The 22032-nt window shown below is 44.8% G+C and overlaps 1 protein-coding gene across 1 annotated transcript in view; it reads right to left on the bottom strand.

Moving 5' to 3' along the window:
• The window catches only part of LOC108157125 (neuronal growth regulator 1), a 49715-nt gene extending 28850 nt beyond the window's left edge, over window positions 1-20865 (bottom strand). The window contains exons 1-2 of the mRNA XM_017289017.2: window positions 20573-20865; window positions 3866-4307 (exon numbers count right to left, since the gene is read on the bottom strand). Coding sequence (XP_017144506.1) covers window positions 3866-4040 — 175 coding nt within the window. The 5' untranslated portion in view covers window positions 4041-4307; window positions 20573-20865. The remainder of the gene's footprint in view (window positions 1-3865; window positions 4308-20572) is intronic.
• Window positions 20866-22032: the final 1167 nt, after the last annotated feature.

Raw genomic sequence — 22032 nt, forward strand, 5'->3', positions numbered from 1 at the left:
AATACTAAACAAACATATTTGTATTATTTTATGCACAATTTTGTGTGTTTCGCCTTTTTTTTAATCCGCGAACACTTTAGTCGAGCACTGGCAGCCAATGACAAAATAAAAAGATAAGACTTTGCCCTCAAGCTTTTTTTCGCCTACCTGTGAAAGCTTTGCAGAGAGATTGGTAGTTTTTGCCCTCCAGCTTTTTTCCGTCTGCCTGGGCAAGCTTCACAAACAGATCGGTGCTTTTTCACCCACCGCCTAGCGCACGAAATGTGCCTCTTGCTGTTGTTGCGTGTTCCATCTTGCTTCCTTTTTGCCCTCCAGCTTTTTTCCGTCTGCCTTGGCAAGCTTTATAAACAGATCGGTGCTTGTTCTCCCGCTCTCTCTCACCCACCGCTTAGATCATGAAATGCGCCTCTTGTTGTTGTTGCTATTGCGAGACAGACGTGTTCCAGCGTGCTCCTGTTTTGTCCGCCAGCTTTTTTTCCGTCTGCCTTGGCAGATCGCTGCTTTTTCTGCCGCTCTCTCTCGCCCGCCGCCAAGCGACCGAAATATGCCTCTTTGTTGTTGTTGCTATTGCGAGACGAAGCCACGAAGGCAAAGCACCCGAAAGCGCTGGTAGGCATTCGGTTCAGTGAGAGATCAGCGCGCTCGGCTGTGCTTGGATTCTGTTTCTGTTTTTTGTTGTTGTTGCTTGTCCGAAACGCTCTTAAAGCCTCCGATTTAAGAGTTGCGCCTAGCCCAAGAAAGAGTCTTTTCGTGCTCTCAGGCCGTTTGTATTTTGTGTTATTTCCACAGTCCACAAACCTGTGGTCAAAATCATGATACTCTTCTTTCATGGGCCATAAAAATCCACACAATTTTTTTCCCGTTGACTGTCAATGGCTTGTGGCCCTGGCACGCACGATATCTATGGCTGGCCAAAGGAACTTAATGGCTTTCACAGGTGTTTCCCTGCCATTCCACTATCCCCCCCACCATCCCCATCGACCAGTCAGAGCAATAAAACTTTATGTGCACTCATTATGCACAACATATACCCACCCCCAAACCCCCCCCGCACAGAGGGATTGCATACTCGAGGACTGCCATTAGTAGTGCATACTTTTCGGGGACCGACAATCTGTGCACTTGGAGCACTCCGGAGCCCCCGTAATTATCACTCCGGCAAGTGGATGGGGCGATAATGACTTGATTCCAGTTTGGCAGAAGGTATAAATGGGTATTAATTATTATGATTACGACTGTGGGAGTGGGGGGGTGGGGGAAGACACTGAGGACTGCCCAGGGACATGCCATATTCGTTGGCGTTCATTCAGGCGGAATTTGGCAAAAGGCCCCGAAAAACTTCAAGGGTATTATATAAATGTTGGCCCTGGCCAAGACTTCTAAGCATATTTTGAATGCCAAGCAAATCCTTAGCCGCCCCACGCACCCCCCCTGCCATCCCCCCTCTGCCTTGAAAGTCACTTCCAAAGTTCAAGTCAATGTCGCAAAATGTTAACGGCGCGTTAATAATGCGATTAGTGGATGCTACGGACCCATTCCGAACCAGCGAACCACCCACGGGAGCCTCCCCCACCCCACCCCATTTGAATGCCGGGGAAACATTGGAAAATTGGCTTTAATTGGTGAAAATGTTTGCCACAAAACATGCCACAGAGAGAGAGAGAGAGAGAGACGAATGTGGCAGCCGCTAATTAATAAATTTCTTGGGGATTTCTAGCTTTTTGTTGGGGTTCGGTCTGGCTCCTCCTCGTATAATTATCACATGACAATCGCCTGGGGTATCGCCCCCTCCCCCCTCAATTACATTTTGGTGTTGCTGTCGGCGCCAATCCCCTGGTAATAGGATATTTTCAATTTCCATTTCGCTCGTTCCCTTTTTTTTTTTGTATTTGTTTTAAGTTATGGCCCTGGCTCCCACCCCCCCTCTCTAGAGGAATCATTCAATCATTTTTTTTCGGTTTGTCAACTACCAGCCGGAGAAGAGCTATCCGGGTGAGTTCTGGTCACGTAATTGAGCCGTAGACGAGCAGCAGGGCCGAAGCCGCAAAGAGGCTTTGCTTTTCCCGACCAATATAGAAAATGAATTGTATGCAGGGAAATATGAGGAACAAACGGTACAAACCGCAACACAGGGCCCCCAGCAGCTGAGCCACACAGATTTGCCGTTTCCACGGCAGTGGCAGCCAGAAGGGGGGGGCACAGTGGGGGGCCAGAAGGGGGCCACACTCGGCTTGGGGCAAGGCACGACGACGACTGATGGAAATTTATTGCCGGCTACATACCCAAAGGGATTCGCAAATATCAGACTAGTACATCCCCAAAAGCGGTGGGGGTGGGGGACCCTCCTCCCAATGCCACGCCCCCCACTAAACCCATGAACACACCAAATGCGGTTTTAGCCGTTGAGAGAGGCGAAAAAAAAAAAATCTGTTGAAAAAATATATGACAGCCAGAACATGTTGCTGCCACACCCGACTGCTGCTGCTGCTGTTGCAAGCACGCACTGTGCATATTTTGTTATGAAAATTTAAGTGAAATCACTAAAAATGGCAAACAAAACGGCAAGATATGCAAAAATCCAGTGGGGGTGGGGGGGGTTTTTGGGGGGTTGGCTAAACCCTCGAGGCGGAAAAACAGCTGTTGTTTGTGTTAGCTGCTGGAAAACTTATGAAAAATTGTTGTCAGTTTATAAAATGGTGATGCGGCAAGTACATCACGTGCTGCAAGCAGACAACTGAAGCTTCCACTGCTCCACCCACTGCTCCTTCGCCTGCTCCACCCACTGCTCCTCCGCTTGCCACTGCTGCAGCTCCTGGGAAATGGGTCAAAAGAAAGTTTTTGGGGGGCAGCTGACTTGCAGTTTATGGCTCGTGTTACTCAATAAACATTTGTCAGGACCCGCTCTGCCCCCCTTTCGCTGCGTTCCGTTGTCAATTGTTACGTTTTATTGCCCTGCACGGATACCCAGATACAAGATACACACACACACACACATCCTGTTGTGGATACCGGCAAACGAAGAAATTTATGATCAGTGACAAAAGCACATTCTCACCTTTGATATACCTTTACTGCTTTTGCTTTTGCTTTTTGCACCTTTTTCCACTCTGGTGGCGCCACAGAGATCCTGTGGGGGGGGGGGGCGGGATAAGGGCGGTGGTGGGTCTTCCTTTGGTTTGTTCTGTTTTATTGAGCACGCCCTTTCGCTGCAAAGCCCCCCCCTCGCCGTCTGCGCCACGCATCGATGGCTCTTTTATGCGCTTCGCAGTTTTTTCGTTTGCGATAATGGAGACAAATGTTGTGCTCTTAAATTTATCGATTGGTTGGCCCAGCACCCCCGCCCCCCAGGCCACCACCTGAAAAACTTGCCCCAAAAGATAAGCCAACTATTTGTGCGGGTCTACAAAAAACTTTTCAATTGAGAGAGTCCTGGGTAGCCTGCCTAATGCCTTCAGGACCCATAACGAGTTATTAATTGTGGGCGGTGGTGGGAGAGGGGGGGGCGGGATTAGTGACCACGCCCCAACTGGGGTTTTTTTTTCCGCCATTTCCCTGGCGGCTTTAAACATTAAACACCACAACGTGCTCGAGGACCACGGCGCCTGGATTTATGCAGCGTTACACTGGCATTAAAATAGCAAAAAGGGGATTACGCGGGGCCCCACGGCCACCGAGCACTCCCTGCTCATATTTTATTATATATATATATATATTGTATTCTTTGGCCTCGCTCTCTTTTACATAAATGCAACTTGCGTTGAGTGCCGCTGAATGGAGAATGGAAAATGGCAGAGCCCCTCTGGCTCTGGCCAAATTAGATGTGCAACATGGTGGCACGGCGGTGGCACTGCCACGAATCACTTACCTCGATTTGAAATGGCTGCCTCGGCTGCCCCGCCGTGGCTGTGCAGCAGCCATCCAAGGCTAATTACAATCAGAATGGGGCAATTCATTTTGAGCGCCGTGCGGCGCCTCCTGCAAGCGGCAGAGTCGTCTTCCTTACCGGCGCCCGAACGTATGCCACGCGAAATTATTTTCATTGTTTTGCCACCGATTTTTGTTCGCTTTTTGTGTTGAAATTTCCTGGAGTTTCCCTTGGGGTTTTTGCCGCTTTAAGTTTTCATTTCAGTTGAGCCTGAACATAGTTTTGCATAGTCGCTGTGGCAGTTTTTTTATCCTTGACAAATTTCTAATTAATTTTTATTGCGCCAGAGAGAGTCCAACAAATAGCTAATTATCATTGCATGTCCTCCAATTGCCACAGTAGTCCTGTCGGAGTCCGACTGTATCTGTATCTGTTTCTGTATCTGCAATAAATAAATAAATATTTGTTTCAGTTGCAGACTCAAAAGGGCCTTTCGTATGGTGCAAGTTTGAATGGGAGTTTGTGCACTTCCAGCAATAATTTGCACCACAAACCACTCCATGCCCCTCATATTCATATAGATCTACCAATATACACTGGCAGAAAATATAGACAATCATTTTTAAATGCAAATAAAGTGAAATTTGAAAGAATTCACTTTGATTGAAACATAAATTAAATGTTAAATAAATATAATTTATTTTCGATATTAAATATATTTATTTATTTATTTTGTATTATTTTATTATTATTATTATTTATTATTTTTTTTATTTATTTTTATATATTTATATAAAATTACTAGGGGGCTGAACACCCTGCAGACGACGACGAGAAGCTTATATTTTTAATATTGCATTTTTTTATTTAAGAAATATATGTATTTTATTTGATATTTAACTTAATTATATATTTATTTCTTTTGATATATTAAATACAAATTTAATTTAAAAAGTTAATTTTTTTTTTAATTAAAAAGTTTTAACTTTAAAAACAAAATATTTTTAATTTGTTACTTCAAATATGAAAATAATTAAATACAATTTTGTTTTCAAATATGAAAGATGTAAATATAAAATATTATCACAGATACATTTATGTTGTTCGCTGTTACTTTTTTTTTATTATAATTAGGATTATATTTTCATCAGTTAATTTCATTTAATTTGTATGAGTGATATTTTTTTTATACAAAAATAAAAATAAAATCTTAATTATAAAGCTAAATAATAAAAATTAAAATATGAAAATATATACTTTAAATAGAAAATATATTTATTTAGAATATGAATTTTTATCTTACAATTTAATATTTAGAATATTACAAATTTAAAAGATTTAATTTCAATAGACTTTTTTTTTATATTTTAATTAAATGAAATAAATATTTTTAAAATAATTTTTTCCATATTTCATGTAAATGAAAAACACTTTCTTTTATACGATTTCCACTCGCCGGGAAAATCACTTGTAATACATTTTTCCACCCAAATGGTAGCCTATTTCGCTCTGTGTATGGTATCAGTACTAGTCCGAATAGCTGGTATCCTGTAGTCCTTGACGTTTTGGGGGTAGCTTCCCGCCGCCAAGCGCCCAACTTTCAAGTGCAGCTCTCGGGAAGGGTTTTGTTTTTTTTTTGGCTGTGGCTCAAAGCGGGCTTTAAAGAGTTCACATGCGCCCCATGAACCCATACAGGGATCCATCTATGCACACACACACACGGGGGGCGGGGGGGCGCACCGAAATGCGTCTGCAGAGCGAAAACTTCACTGACACGCAAAATTACCCCACAAAGTGCAATTAGCACACAAGTTAAATTATAAAAGTTCCGTTTTTTAACCTTTTGCCTGGGTCCTGCCTGAGTCCTGCCTGAGTCCTGCCTGAGTCCTGCCTGAGTCCTGCCACACACACACACACACACATGCCGCTGCTTGGGAGAATAAACTCCTATGGGCCATGGGTAAACAACACTTCAAGAGCAAAGTCCAAAGCCAAATAACAAATTGTTCCTGGGGCCAAGGAACCTCAGTCTTTCCCCATACCCTCCTCCCCATCCCCCTCCCTCCTCCACCACTTGTGCCATTTTTAATGACAAAGTTTTGCATAATTTTACGAGTTTGCCAGCTTTATCCTGGGCCATGCGAGTGGCCTGAAAAAAATTCAAATTATTTCATTATCACTTCCGTGCAGGACCTCCCTCCCCCCCCCCCCCCCACAAAAAAACTACATCGAGTACATCGTCTCGGCCACAGCCATAAAAACCAACAGCGAAAAGTGGACAAGGACTGGCGACTGGACTCTTCAGGAACAAAAAAAAATTAAGTTATAAATTTAGATTAACCCGTGCAGCAGGACCCACTTTCACTGGCCGACTGGGACGCTTGAAAAAGTCCATTAAAAGTCGCACGAAATGCCAGCAGATCGAAGGATAGACACGGGGATAGAGAGGGGGGCTAGAGAGGGGGTAGGGGGCATAATTATCTATCGTTTTCATTATTACCTCAGGCTCAGGCTCGGGCTCATATCCTGGAGGAGCAATAAAATATTTTGTATCTATCGTAGGAGTCGCCCGCACTCGTATAATTACTCAAAAAGTCGGTGCCCCGTGCCCCAAAAGGAAAAGGCTTTTATCATGTAGGCGGTAAATAGCCGTAAATAAACAGCCGGCGGGCACATAAAACGGCAACAAAAGATGCAGGGACGTCGTTGTCATCGGAACCTGGAGACGGTGGCCAAGGTTATCATCAGTTTTATGGGCTTTGGGCCTACAGATTTTTATGCTACACGCTGTGCGTGGGGGGGGGGGGGAGGGGCACCCACCGACACACACGGCTACAAATTTCTCTTGTCTCGTTTCTCCTCTCTCGTTTCCCGTTTTTCCTGCCATCTGATCTCCGAGACGGCTCTGGCTAAACGTTTCATCGGTAACGATAGACCCTTGCCGCTGTTTGCGGTCGCCATAAAACTTTAATATTCTAATAAAGCGGTTTTAATTATTTAAACAAAACAAAAAAAGATACAACATTTCACGTTCCGACGCTCGGATGTTTTTAATTTTTATGCCGCTCCATTTCGCCATCGCCGTCGCCGTCGCATCGCATCGCATCGCATCGTAACTTGAGTCTCGACTTTTGCCAGTTCACACGCCTCGACTTTTCCAACCAAATTGCACTTTTGCGGTACAATTTCCACAGCTACTCGCTGGGCAAGTTTTCCTTGGAGCAAAGTCGTAATTAGTTTTTGCTGGTTTCGCTGTGAAACTGATTTTCATTTGGCTGAGGGGAGAGCGCTGCGCTTTGCCCGGGTGAAACTAAATCCCAGCGAAAAAAGAAAAAGCTTCGTCTTCTGTCAGGCTCTCGAGCACCCCGTCGCTGCGGTCGACTAGCGGAACTTTAAAATGGGTTAATTGCATTGTAAACTAAACGAACAAATGCCAAACAAGTGGCACAGCACAGCACAGCGCGGCTCAAGGGGCAGGCAGCAAGACAACAAGAGCTGCCCTCCTGCAGCGGTTTCGATTTGAGCTTTGGCTTTGCTTTAGAGAAAAATCTGCTATTGCATGGCACTGTAGAGAGCAGACCTTTTTTTGTTTCTCTTTAAATGTTATTGATAATCCACAAGAGAGCGCTCGCTGGTATGAGTCCGACTCTCTGTCGGATCTTACAACTGAGAGCGCATTGATGCCATGGTTGATGAGAAAGAGTAGAGCGAAGAAAAAAGAGTGCTTTGCGGGAGCTGGACTTTGAGCTTTTGTTGACAGCCTAGAAGAGTGCGCTTTATGGTATGAGTCCGACTCTCTTGCGGATCTTGCGTTATGCTCTGCAGCACTGAGTGCGCTTTAGCGACATCTTTGATGAGAGAGACAAGAACGAAGTTTGCTGTTGTACCAATAAGAGAGCGCGTTGCCGTAGCTGGACTTTGAGCGCTCTCTTGTATGTGTTCTCAGCCAGCCGATGACTGATATTTGTTTTTTCAAGCCTTTAAGCTCTGCTCTGCTCTAAGAGAGCCAAGAGCATAGTTTGCCAATGCTCCAGATTGTTCCCTTTGTTTCTTAGTTCTTAGTTTTCTTCTCAGTTGTAGTTTTCCCTGGGTTCTTGAATGCCACTTTGCCAACTATCAAGTGTGCCTCATTAAAATTAACAAAAACGGAAAGACACGGTTAGCGGCAAAGGCATAGGATCATCCACGCAAAACTTGTAGACGTGGAACCCGCCGCCCCCATTTCTGTCGGCCACTGGCGGTGAATTATTTGCAACGACAAAGTCCTGTCGGTGGGGCACCATATTGTCATCGAAATGATTAACAAGCCAACTTCCAGCTCAAAGGCCGCAAAAAAGAAAAAAAAAAAAATGGATGTATGTGTGCGGCAAGTCCTTCAGTCACACACAAAGGCTGGCTGGCTGCGTGCAAAGTTCAAGCTGGAGCACTTGCCACGGCCACAGGCCTGGGCCTGGTACCGGGAATTGACACGGCAACAATGTGGCAAGATGGCTGACACACGCACAGAGCTCCCACCTTCTATGCAGTTGAACAAGTTTTAATGAAAAACGAAGAAGCACGAAGATGTGGCAAGTGATGTGGGGGGTGGAGGGGGGGATCTACATACAGCTCGATAAAAGATTATTAAAATTTTCCAAACGAATGGCAAAAGTTGCGCTACAGCAGTTTGTCAAAGGTTCAAAAGGTTATCTCCAGCATCACACACTCCTTGACTCCCGTGTGCGTGTGTGCCTGTCTGTGTGTGTGTGTGTGTGTGCGAGAGCGCGGGTCTACAAAGTTGACAGACATTTTCCAGCAGAAAAGTCAAGCACCCATCTAGCACTCGAGTGGAATGCAAAATCCCGTCGCCCGAGGCCGAAGCTTTAACTTTTTGGGCTTATCTTTGTGCCAAAGTCCGGGCAGCTTTAACGGTGTGTGGGGGTGGCGGGGTTGGCGGGGGGGTGAAAATTGAATTCTGTTCAACTTTCGGGGCCACTGGACAATGCCCGGGCCCATGAATACCTACGAGTCGCCGGTGCTCGTACATGAAATATGAAAGTAATCTCTGCATATATTAAGGCGTTAGACGTCTGCTTTAATATGCAGCCCCAAACCGGGGTCCAGGCCCAGGACCTATCTCTGGTGCAGCGCCAGGGACCTCTGCCGCCTGATACTTAGGAATTTTTGCTGAAGCAAACATAATTCGTCTATTATGCAGGGTGGCAGGCAGTCTGCCACAGGACACGGAAACCCCCCACCCCACCCTCTCTCTCTCTCGCACATGCATATCCATCTCTGGGTCTGGCTTTGGCTCTAGCTCTGGAGTTCATGGAGCTCTGGAGCTGCCTGCCTCGGTGCCGTATTCACTTGGCAATTACTGCTTTATTTATTATGCCGAAATGGATTATCCCTTTTAGTGCCCTGGGATGCAATTTCTGCTTGTGCTGCTATTTTGTGCCGTCAACATTTTTTCCCCTCCCCTCCTCTCACTCTCTCCCTGTGTTCAGGACTGCCTTTTGTTGTATCCTCCAACATGCATGGCGAGGCACGTCGGCGCACGGACTCTGCGGCAAGGCCTATGCACTCCCGCATGGCTTCTAATCCAGTGACAGGCAGGAAAACCTGCTACATTTTCCCATTTAAATAGAATTTTCCTAGCAGCCACCAGAAGCTCTGCATAAATATGTTCGATGCGATGCACACAATTAAATTAAACAAAATAAGCATTGGAAATTGAATTTGAAATTGAATGGGGGCCTTCCCGGGCAGTTTAAATGCAAATATTCAAGCGCATTGTCCTGTCCACCATTTCGGGGCAGCCGCACGGCGACATTTGTTGCGAATTTTTTTTTGTGTTGCACACAAAATCCATAAATCAAATCAATAAAATGACAGCATGAAAAATTGCCAAACATAAAAAAGTAACCGCAGGGCAGGCTTTCCAGCCATTACTCCGGGAGCTGGAAAAATCGGCATTTTTGGCGAAAGTTAGAGCTGGAAATAAAAACCGTAACCGCATTTGAATGGCAATCAGCAGTTAGAGCCACAGTTTAGCCCACAAAACAAAAGCAACACAATAATAATAATAATAGAATAATAGAACAATACACGTACAATGGGGGATATGCAGGGAAACGTTAACCTTTCGACACCTACAAATAAATAAATGGCCAAGTAAATAATGGAAACAGCATCCGAGTAAACAAACCCAAAAACACAGCACAAAAAAAAAACCCAAAAACATGAAACATGAAAGGAAGTCTGGTTTTGGGAATCAAACGAAGCGGTGGATACACTTTCCGAGGAGGTTTACTGTTTCTAGCCCTCAAGAAAAAAACAAAACAAAAAAAAATCCCATCACACGTTTTATTGCGTCGCGTGTTCTTTTTTTTCTGTTTTGCGCCGACGGACTTTTTGATCGAAGCCTGCCAAAGCCAGCCTTTTGCTTTTGCTGTGTGGCTAACCCTCTCTCACCGAATGCGTCTTGTTTTTGTTCCTGTAAGACCTGATCAATCGTGCTCAAGCGAAGGCACGAAGCCAAGCACACGAAACGCAGGTGGAAAAGGTTATCGGGTGTTCGTTCTCGATCTCAGGCGCGGCTTTGCAAGCTCTGCTGCTGCTGGCGTCACCTTTTGTGCTGCTCAAAGCTCTGCTAATAAGAATAATACCCTCTACAAGCGTAGACAGAAAAGCAAACACACAACGAAAATGACGCAACATAGAAATGGTTGAGCTAAGGCGGATCGGGAGGCTGGTCACGACAACGGTTCATATGTGTAACAAATAAAATTGTTGACTGTGCCATAAAGCGGGGAGGGGCGGACAAAAACACAAACAGCAACAGCAGAAGCAGCAGCCAGCAGTAAGCAAAAGCAGCAGCCGGCAGAAGCAGCAGCAGCAGCAGCGCAGCAGCAGATAGCAAAAGCAGCAGCCAGCAGAAAGCACAACAACAAGCAAAAGCAACAGCAACAGACGCCGTAATGTAAAACACAACGAGATTGAATGAAAATCCTCGCATGACATAACGAATAATACGCAACATGTAAGAAAACAGACCGAAAAATGCACAAAATGGAAAGGAATCTAAGCCAAAGAAAAGGATTCCACAACGTATTAGTTGTATTTCCCTGTCCCCACTGTCTGTCGTTCCTGTATCCATGTGTCAGCTGTCATTGCGTCAGCTGTGGTGGATCCTGCCGTAACCCAAGCACCAGAAAGCCATGGCCCGTTCCCGAGAATGGCAATAATAATACGTTATTGGGAATATATTGATTGCCTGTATTAAAGGGGGTACACCCCCTCTCTCTCACTCCTTTTGATGGTTGGCCGACGCGTGCTAGGATTTTGGCTTTGCTCGTGGCATGACGGCATATGACGGGGGGTGGGGGGTGGTGGGACGCTCGCGAGCAGCAGCAGGTGTTCTTTGTTTTACGCCCAAATGACTTTCGGGTTTTCTGGGCATTATGGGATTCCAACAGGGGGAAGGGGAAAGGGGGGCTGTGGCAAACAAACACTCGAGACGCACATGATGCGGCAGGTTTCTGACTTTATTCCGGATATTTGCCGAGCCGATGACATGCAACGATTCTGTCAACACAAAAGGCAAGTCAAGACCCCCAGTTCCAGCCCCCCAGCCCCCAGCACTTGGCCCCAGCTGTGATTAATAAACAAATTGAAATACCTTTTTGGCCAAGTCGCTACTCAATAAATCACTGGCTTATCCACCACCCAGCAGTAGTCCTGCAGTCAGTCTTCTTTCAGCCTAAATCAATTATAGTCGAAGCACACAAAAACATGGCCTCTAACAACACGCACACAGGCGCAGGCACACAGGCACACAGGCACACGGACACGGCCCAGAGATAATTTATTGATTACCATTAACAAACAGCATGTCAAGTAAGTGTCATTAGAATGTCAACGCATGTTGACGACGAAGACGACCTCCTGATGGACCCCGCACACCCGCCCGCGCCCTCTGTCCCTGACTCCAGGTCTAGCCCTCTGTCTGGCCCTCTGTCTGCCCCCCCTCCCAGTGACATGCTCATTAATTTCAGCGACAGCCCCTGGCCGTCGGGAGAACAAGTTCATTTCGTCTGCAATTTCCCGCAGAAAGGCGTTAAATACGGACTACAGACAGGTGCCCAAACAGTTGGAAGGAGGTTACTGACCGCGGGCTCCATCACAGTTGACAACGTAAATTGACCCGCGGAAGAAGCGCCAGTCGCGCGGGGGGGTGATGGGGAGGGGCTTGACAGGTTGTCTGGTGTGGAAAAAAAAGCACACAAAATACTGACAGTTTGACAAATTGTTTATGTAAATGGAAGTGCAAGTGGCTGAAAAAGATGGCAAAAAGGAAATTCGTTTTGGGCCAAAAAGCTTAGGCATATTGGCTTAGTGACACGTTTTCCGTGTCTCCTCCTCCTCCTCCTCCTCTGTTACGGATCCATTTCACGCGCCTTCTTCCGTCCGGCAGAGAGTAAACATCTAATTTACTGTTTGTGCTCTTTAATTGTTTGCCGTGCCCGTGCCCGTGCCCATGCCCATGCCCATGCCCCGGGGGGGCAGCACCAGATACGCTGACAGGGGGCTCTGTGAATGGGCCCCCATAAATGACAACGACCTTCATGGGAGAACAGGACCGACGGAGGACTAGGACTCCGCCCAGGCAATTAAAAATTTGCTGTCTTGAAATTTCAACTGTAACCGGCGTCAGTGTCTGGCCTGCAGCAACCTTCCATAGTTCTCCGGCATTCCGTGAATGCTAAACCCTCCTCATTCGCCTGCTCCTGCTCCTCCCCTCCCTCCGGCCTGCGCACGAGGGGTTTCCTGGGCGGCAATTTTCATTCGTCGCCAGCTGCCGTTGCTTTACCAGTTTTCTTTTCTTTTTGCTAGTTTATGCATACCCTGGCAGATCTTAGATGGCAGGGGTACAATCTTATCGCCGAGGGGCACTGCTGCATAACGCGCGACACGTTTGGTCGCCGAGCCAGGGCACAGTGGAGCAAAATACCCACAATTTAGCTTATTAAAAATTATAAAAATAACGTAAATCATGGAATTTTATGTATTTACAGTTTTGATTAATTTTTTAAATATAAAAAAATTAGTGCATCAAATTTAAATTTATTATAATTTTTAAAAATAATAAAAAAACCAATGCATCAAATGTAATTTAATTATAAATTTAAACATAATAAAATTTAATTTTCTTCCAATTTTTAAGATTAAGATTAAGATTTTTACTCATAAATTTAATTTAATAATATTTTTTTTAATGTAATACAACAAAAAATAATGCATTAAATTGAATTGAAAAGCAATATTTTAAAAATATTAAAATTTATCCTTTTTATTATAATTTTTAAAAAATATAAAAAAATGAATGCTTTAAATTTTATTTAATTACAACTTTTGAAATATAAAAAAAATTAATGCATTTTATGTAATTTTATTATTATTATTATAGTATATTATATAATAATTTATATATAATGAAAAAAAAAGCATAAATTGTATTTAATCATAATTTAAATTTTTTTTAAATAATAAAAAAATTAATGTATTAAACTTATTTTTATTAAAATTTTTGAAGTCTAAAACAAATAATGCTTTTAATTTAATTTAGTTCTAATTTTTTACATGGCATACAAAAACTAATGCATCAAATTTAATTTAAGTATAATTTTTAAAAGTAATAAGAAAAATTTAAAGCTTCAAATGAAATTTAATTCTAGTTTTGAAAATATAAAAAAAGAATTCAAATTAAATTTTTTCAGTATAAAAAAAATTAATGCATAAAATTTAATTTAATAATAATTGTTTAAATATACATACATACATCAAATATAATTGTTTTATTATTTTTGACAAAACTTTTAAAATAATATATATTTTTGTTTTAATTAACAAAATATAAAATATACAATCTTTGTAGTGTTTTCCCTTAATAATGGGTATTTTCTGGTCCGTCTCCTGAAGATTCTTTTGACTTTCTTAGGTTTTTCTTCTAGTTTTCATTTGCTTTATGAATATGCGTGTTGCTCTAAGAAACTGTGTGTGTATGTGTGTGTGTGTGTAAGTGAGTGTTGGTGCCACAAAAGCTGTTGCTTGCTTTTCCGCTTAGGCCCAGAACCCAGGCCCATGGCCGAAGGGGCTCTCTGAATGCCTTTTCTGCCACTGCGGAAAGTTTTTCTTTTGAAATTCGTTTCCCCCAACGCCTCATCCCCGTCCCGGCCCCGTCCCAGCCTTTTGTGTGCGCGGGGCGCAAAGGCGACTTAGTGATACGTTCTTCCAAGCCGTTGGCCTTCTGCTTTGGCCGGTTATTAACTCTAATTACCACATTAAACGCCAAAGTGTCTTAATATTCAATTATAAGTTTTCTTTTCTTTCGCCAAACCATTCCTCTATTCCAGTTTTCGATGCGTGTCCTGGCCGTTTTGCGGTGGTGCTGGCCTATGGGAAAAGTTTTTTGGGGGCCTCTCTTTGTGACCTGCTGCTGGCTTTAATGATGTCTGAGTGCGTACAAATTATTTTCACTAACTGTGTTTTGGTGTTTAGATTGCTTTTGATTTTGTTTTGGGTGAAAGTTGGGCCATCGAATCGATGAAAGCCGCATCGCCTGGCAATCAACTCTTGCCACAAATTGTGCTAATGGCATGTCGCAGGGGGGGTGGAAGGGGGACCGACACACATGGCAGACAGCAACTCAATAAACTAATGAATGCTTATAAAGTCAAGCCCGTTGACAGAATTTTAATTAAAGAAAAACGTAAAGCGCTAATTTTGCATATTAATAACGTGGAGCCTTGAAACGGTAGCTAAAGGATCTGCCACAGGAGGCACACACACACACACACACACACCCACACACAGTGGCAATAAATAAAATAGTCCTGGCTGGCTGTAGTCGAGTGCTGGAGCTGCGCGGTGGCTTCCTGCCATTTAAGTAGTTGAAATTAATTTCAATTCCACTCGCACATGTCCCGACGACACACACACATCCCCCCCCCCCCCATCCTGGCGTCTCACACCCCCCCCCCTTCCTGGTGTCTCTTTGAGGCACGTAGCCGCTGAATGGGGCAACAGACATAAAAGTCGCCTCGCTACTAAATTATAATATCAATTATTTCGCAACACAAAACACATAAGCACCGAGCACAGGAGCTGGCAGTCAAGTACCCTGTTTGGGGCAGGTTAACACGGGGGGAGGGGGAGGGGGGGGGTGGTGCGGGGGGTTTCTGTAGTAATTACCGGTTGGTATGCAAATGCCAGAGCGAGTGCCTGCTTCCTCCACTGCGAGGGCTTTTCAATGATGGTCCATTAATTAGCTAAAAACCCAGGACTAGGACTGGGGCAGGGGCAAAGAATTGAGCCCATAAATAGTTAAATTTAACTCCAAAAAGCACCGAAATTTATACAATTTCAAAGCGCATGTCAAAGTCATGTACTGGGCCGCGGGCCAGAGCCAAAGACAGCTCCAAAGTGCGCTCCAACGCCTCCCAAGCAAAAAGGGAGGAGTAACCCTCAAACCAGGACGAAAGACCACCAGGAAGACCTTGCCACTGCCACATCGAACTGGGACAATGGCTGCCTGGCAAGCTGGAGGAATGGCTGGCTGGCCTTGCCCTTCAACCCCTTCTTCCGTTGTTGTTTTCGGGGTTTTTCTTCACTTCTTCTCTTTCTTTTGACCGCCTGCCCCCAAGAAATTGTTTCTGCGTGATTGAGGTTTTCCGGCAGACCTTTTCTTCTGGTAGGGTGAAAGGTCAGCCATTGCAGCCATTCATAAATATTTTTGCCACCGCCTTTCGGCGGTCTATTTTTAATATTTTGATTAATTTGTGGGCTTCCACACAATGGACGAAAGACCCTTTTTGCCAGCGAAGATAATATTATCTTTTTGCCTCGATTGGAGAGAGGACTGCCCCACCTGTCCTGCGTGGCAACCTGCCACTTGTGGGGGCAAGCGTTTGCCTGAAGATTGGATCACAGGAAAAACAATAATCTAAATGCTAAACCACTATTTTCAGGCACCAAAGAACACAAGAAAAAACCCCCCGAAATTAAAGAAAAACTCTAGAAAAAACTCTGGGAACATTTTGAAATGCAAACAGCGGAAAATGGCTCAAACATTCGGGCCAAAAAGAACCCTTTCTTGGCCGTCAAAGTGAGTGAAATGTGCGGCGCCCTCTCGCAATGATTTGTCAAATTAAAAGCAAAGTTTGTGCGAGACAAGCAAAAGGGTGGCTCGTCCTTCAAGCCCCCCTTCCCCCTTGCCAAGTAATTAGTAAAGAAGAAAACTTGGGGCATGGCAATGAAAAATGACTGGAAATTGGGCGTGAAAATGGCCCGTAGACCGATTCAACATTTTAAAGTTGCGCCATTTTTCAGGAGAGCTCAGGAGAGGTTTCCCCACCGCTCCCCGGAGAGGTATTAGCCTGCCAAGAGGTAGGGTTCTGGCTGTTCCTGGTTGTTCCTGGCGGCTCCTGATTCCTCTTGGCACCTCCTTCCTGCTCCTGGTTCCTCCTGGCTGCCTCTGAATCCTCCTGGTTCCCCCTGACTGCTCCTGGCTGCCTCTGACTCCTCCTGGCGGCTCCTGACTGCTCCTGGCTGCCTCTGACTCCTCCTCGCTCCTCGTAGCTCCTCCTGCCTGCTTCTGACTCCTCCTGGTTCCTGCTAACTCCTCCTGGCTGCCTCTGACTACCTCCTGGCTGCCTCTGCCTGCTTCTGGATGTTCCTGGCTCCTCTTAGCTACCTCTGAATCGTCCTGGCACCTCCTGGTTACTCCTAGCTCCTCCTATCGCTCCCAGCTGCCTCTGACTCTTTCTGGCGGCTCCTGGTTCCTCCTGCCTCCCCCTACCTCCCCCCAGCTCCCTCTACTGACTCCTCCCCTCCATCCAGATCATGTTCTCATTCCCCTTTTGGCTCACAGCGCACTCGTAAGCCATTACTAATGCAGATAATTAGTGTTTTAATGTGTGCCAGGCACACACACAGTTCTTTCCCGGAGTAAAAACTAAAAGGAAATTAATGAAAGTTATTGGAAGCCAGAGAGAAAGAGAGAGAGAGAGGGAGAGCTGTCTGTTGGGTGCAACTTTTTAATGGCTCCCCCGAATCGAGGCAAAGCCGAGATTTTTGGGTGGCAAACATTCCAGCTGCCAGCTGCTGCTTTCAATAAACAAATTTGTGCGCAAATATTTTGTGCAGAGTCGTGCAACATTCACAAAGATTGCAATGGAGGGGGGCGGAAGGATATGTGTGCAGAAAACGGCATATATTACAGGCAACACAAGACACACAAAAGTCAACATAAAATTTAATTAAAAACTTGGCCAACAACTACAACATAATGCAGGGCCCCCCTCCCCTGCCCTTGGAGTCGACCCTCTTAAATTCCGATTTTTGGGGCGCCTTCTAGGAGTTCCTTAAATTCTGCCTGGAAGTGGTCTATTTTTTGTGTATTTCTTTCCAGGGAAATTTAAATAAATATAAAGCCAGATAGCTGGCATCGTTCACGGAAAAGCCAATTACGAATTCAAATGAAATTCATGAAATTCCAGCCACTTTGTGCCGTGAACTTAAACCACGTCTTTGTAATATATATCACTTTGAGAGCCGGAGTGGAGCCTTCGACGGGCATAAAAAGAAAACCGTAGGCGGTGGCATAGTTTTCCAGGGGGAGGCCCCCTCTTTCTGGGCATGATTTGAAATACAAATTGAGCAAATTGGCAGGAAAAACTGTGCAAAGTGAGTGCCCGCAACGGCAAGTGGCAGGGAAATTGAGGTAGTCGCTGAGAGGCTTACAGGGGGGGTGGTGGGTGATCTAGGGAATATGATTCCTTCTGTACCATAATTAAAATGTTGAAAACCTGGTCACGGGCTGCCTGCCTGCCTGATATCGCGACCGCATTGAATTTCCAATCAGCAACCCCCCCCCCCCCGCGCTTTTGGGGCAGCAACGGCTGCCTCGTTAGCCGCAGCTTGGATACATTTTATCTTTAGCAATTTGCCGAGCCCTTAAAGCCGCTGCCGAACGTCTAATCGCATTCAATTAACACACAACAAGAAAAGCCTCTCCCTATCCCCCCCTCTCTCCCTCCCCCCCTCTCTGTGGCTCTCTATCTCCCTCTAGACAAAGCGGAATGCCCGAAAGCCAAAGCAAAGTGCATGAAGGAAAAGCAAATCCAATAAACTTGTTATTGCTTCGTTTTCGTTTCGGCCTGGTCAAAAGGCGTTTATAAATTACTTAAAGCGCTTAAGGGGGGAGCGGGGGTGCGGGGGCAACAACTTGTGGCGTGACCACAAAAGAAAAGCCCACCAATTGAATATCAATCAACTTTTGTGCGTGTATGTGCCCCAAATCCCGCCAGGGGGGAAGCAGAGACGAAAAGTCCTTGCCGTAAGAGCACAAAGTATGCTGGATGCTGCTTTGGTCTTTGGTTTTAGTGGGCCCGACGCTGATAATGGAATTAAAACGGGCTCCACGCCGCCGCCGCCTGCCCTTTGATTCGCTGCTGCGGCTTGGGGCAAGACTAGCTTGGAGTGGCAGTGGCACATTGAGTATAAGGCCTGCGTCTAACCGAATTAGGCAACACAAATCAATTGCATTAAATGGCAGCTAGCGCGTGTCTAGCTGTCAGTTCGGGTGCCACGGGCCCTTGCCACAAAACATTTTAGCATACAAAATTGCGATACATGCCCCAAACAATTGCCACGCAGCCGAAAAGTGCTACCCAAAACAGCTGCAAACGACTTATTTATGCCTCACACGACTCCCACCCGGAATGGGCCTGGGAATTGGGCTCATTGTGGGGCTTACCACACGGCACATCCTTGCCTCATAGTCCTTTCCTTAATTTATAAATCTTCTTCAAGTTTTCCGTACGTTAAAGTTTTTCCAGCAAAGAAAAACCCAAGAAAAAGGGTATACAAAAAGTATATAAATCTGATGTTTTTCCTAGGAAAAACTTAAGGATTTCTCCTCTGTCGAAAAGTACTGGAATTTTAGTGGAGAAAAGTATATGTTTTCTAGCCCCAAATGGGTGTATTTTTTAACCCAAAAATTTGTGCATTTTGTACCCCAAATTTATGTTTTTTTTTTACCAAAAATTGTGTATTTTTTATCCCAAAAAAATATACATTTTCTACCCCCAAAAGTACATATTTTCTGCCCCAAAATTGGTGTATTTTTTAACCCAAAAATATTTATATTCTCTACTCCAAAATATATGTATTTTTTAACTCCAAAATATATACATTTTTTACTCAAAAAATATTTTTTTTCTACCCAAAATTGGTGTATTTTTTTCACCAAATATGTGGATTATAATCCCCCAAATTTATGTATTTTTTTCACCAAAAATTTTTGTATTTTATTCTACAAAATTTGTGTATTTATTTCACCAAAAAAACTATCTTTTCTATCCCCAAATATATATATTTTCTAGCCCCAAAAGTACATATTTTCTGTCCTAAAATTTGTGTATTTTTTTTCACCAAAAACATGTGTTTTTTCTTGATCACAAATATCTATATTTTCTACCTCCAAATATATATATATATATTTGCTACCCCAAAATATGTGTTATTTTTTTCACCAAAAATTTTGTTTTTTTCACCAAAATATATTTAATTTTTTCATCAAAAATGGTATACTTTTTAACCCAAAAATATATATATTTTCTACCCCCAAAAGTACATATTTTCTGCCCCAAAATTGATGTATTTTTTAACCCAAAAGTATATTGTTTTTTCGACCCTAAAAATGGTATATTTTTTCAAAAATATTTATATAAATTGTTCAAAAAAATGTGTGTGATTTTTCACCACAAATTGTGTATTTTTTAACTCCAAAATATAGTTTTTTTCTACCCCCAAAAGTACATATTTTCTGCACCAACATTTTAGCATTTTTTCGCCCAAAATTTGTGCATTTTCTCGATCAAAACTGGGTTAAAAATTTCCAAAAACTTCTTCGAAATTTGCTCAAAATCTGTGGGGGATCTTGGGGATTTTCCACCACCAAAACTTTTGCTCCTTCGGCCAACGGCAACGCCTTCGCCTTCGCCTTCGCATGTGTTTATTTCATTTCTCATTTTCAGCAACATTCCGCCTGCACCGCCCTCCCCCCCCTCCCAAAGACGCCACATGCCACATTCTACTTCATTTCATGTTGGCATTTGCACAATTTATTTTTTTTATATATATTTTCCTTTTTTTTCCAGTCCTGGCTGATGGAAATTTTGTAACCCCCACCCACCCCGCGAACCGCAAAACAATGAAAATTGGTTTTGTTGCTTTGCTTAGGAGGAGGCGGAAGGCCCTCGAAGGCTCTTCGGCTAAGACTCCTTCTGCGGATGCGACTGTGGCTGCGGCTGCGGCTGTGGCTGTGTGGTGGAAGCCCTTGGCGGTGGCTTTTTATTGCCTGCCTGAATGCCTGCCTTGTTATTGTTGCTGTATTTATTTGGCAGCTGCAAAAGAAGCCACCAGCCAGCAGCGTGTCTTTCTTGGCGGCTTTCCCTGCGGATGGGTGTTGAGTATTATCGCATAAAATCCAAAATGTAAACACTGGCAGGCACCTCCCGCCGTATCGCCGTATCGCCGCACCGTGTCTTCGGTGGCACGTACACGCTTAAATTCTAAGCGACAGTCAGACAGAATTAGGCGGCTGGCTGGCTCTTGGCCAATTTGAATATTTGCAAAACTGCTACCAAAATGTAAGAATATTACCTTATCCTTCGAGGTGGGCTGGCGGGGGGGGGTCGGCGGATCCTTAAGGGTTCTAGCACTCCACACACAAAATTCTTGGTTATATTTTTGTCACTGTATCATACAGTTTTTTTGCACTGGTTTCATTCAGTTATACGAAGAGCACTAGCACGAACAGCACTGCGAAAATTTCTGCACTCTTGCTGCAAGAAAATCCCTATGCTCTGGCACACAGCTGTTCTGTTCTCACAGTCGATGCGGGGAGGAAGCGAGTCGCGCGCGAATCGTGTCACTGTTTCGAAGCAACTGAAACCGTTTTTACCGTTATTGGCAGCGCTCTGGACTCGTGGCTTCGTGGGCGGCTTCGGGTGTGCTCGTTGTTGGCTCGGGCTCTGGCCACGAAGAGCCCAAGCGCGAGAGAGCGCGTGCGAGTGGGTGGTTGCTCGTCGGGTCGGCTGCTCTCCCTGGTGCTGTTCGCCGCCGGACGAACTGTGCCACGGCGAATAATCAAGTCCGTGCTTGTCGGTAGAGATATAAAACGAGAGGGGGGGGAATGTGGCTGCGACGGCAGCTCTACATTTATACATTATGGCCCACCAGAAGGCCCAGACATTTCATTCTATAAACAAAGTCAGTATTATATAATTTCTCAGGCTGATCCTTCTGAGAGATCTCTCTGCACTTCACCTCTTCCTCTCTCTCGGCAACTCTCTCTCTCTTGCTCTCTTCGCCGCGCTGGCTCTCTCTCAAGCCACTCCGAAACGCAGGGGTAGCAGAACTGCCTGGAAATATGCTGGCAACATTTCGAGTGTCGCCAGCAACATTTCGAAATGTTTACGCCTATGGTAGAGGTACATTTTGTTGGTCCCCCACCCCTCCGCGATGCCAACGATGCGTAACCTGGCGGCAAGGCAGACTCGCGTGTAATTAAAACTAAACAACATGGGCCCCAAAAACAACCTCATGCGACTCGTCCATAAAAAGGCCAGTCAGCGGGTTTTTGGCCAGGAAACAAAAGGCAACTGTCGGATTGGAGGATATTACGACGATGACGAAACCGAATACGCTGGAGTCCATAAGTCAGGATTAAAAACGGCGCGCTGGTCAAAGGAGCCGGCGACAGGACCAAAACAGGACACAGAAATTAATTTGAATATTTTTCCGACCCCGTTTTGGAGGGGGGGTGTGCGGCGGGGGGGTGCGGGGGTCTTTTGTCTTTGTTTCTGTTTCGGCAGGACTTTCGACTTCATTAGAAGTAACGGCAGATTTTGCATCAAAAGTGAAAAACAAGTCCAGCCCTGGCACATTTTAAAATATGCACATAAAGACATAATCCCCGCCGTTCCGCACTCCAGACTGCGGGGGGGTGGTGGAGGGGGGTCGTCATATTTTCCCGTTAGAGGCGGAAATTGAAACAACCTAGGCGTCAAGGGTCAACAGGCGGCCATGGACGGCGCGCAGGTCAGTCTCAATTTATTGGA

Source organism: Drosophila miranda, chromosome 2 (assembly GCF_003369915.1).
Source record: "Drosophila miranda strain MSH22 chromosome 2, D.miranda_PacBio2.1, whole genome shotgun sequence".
Taxonomy (NCBI): domain Eukaryota; kingdom Metazoa; phylum Arthropoda; class Insecta; order Diptera; family Drosophilidae; genus Drosophila; species Drosophila miranda.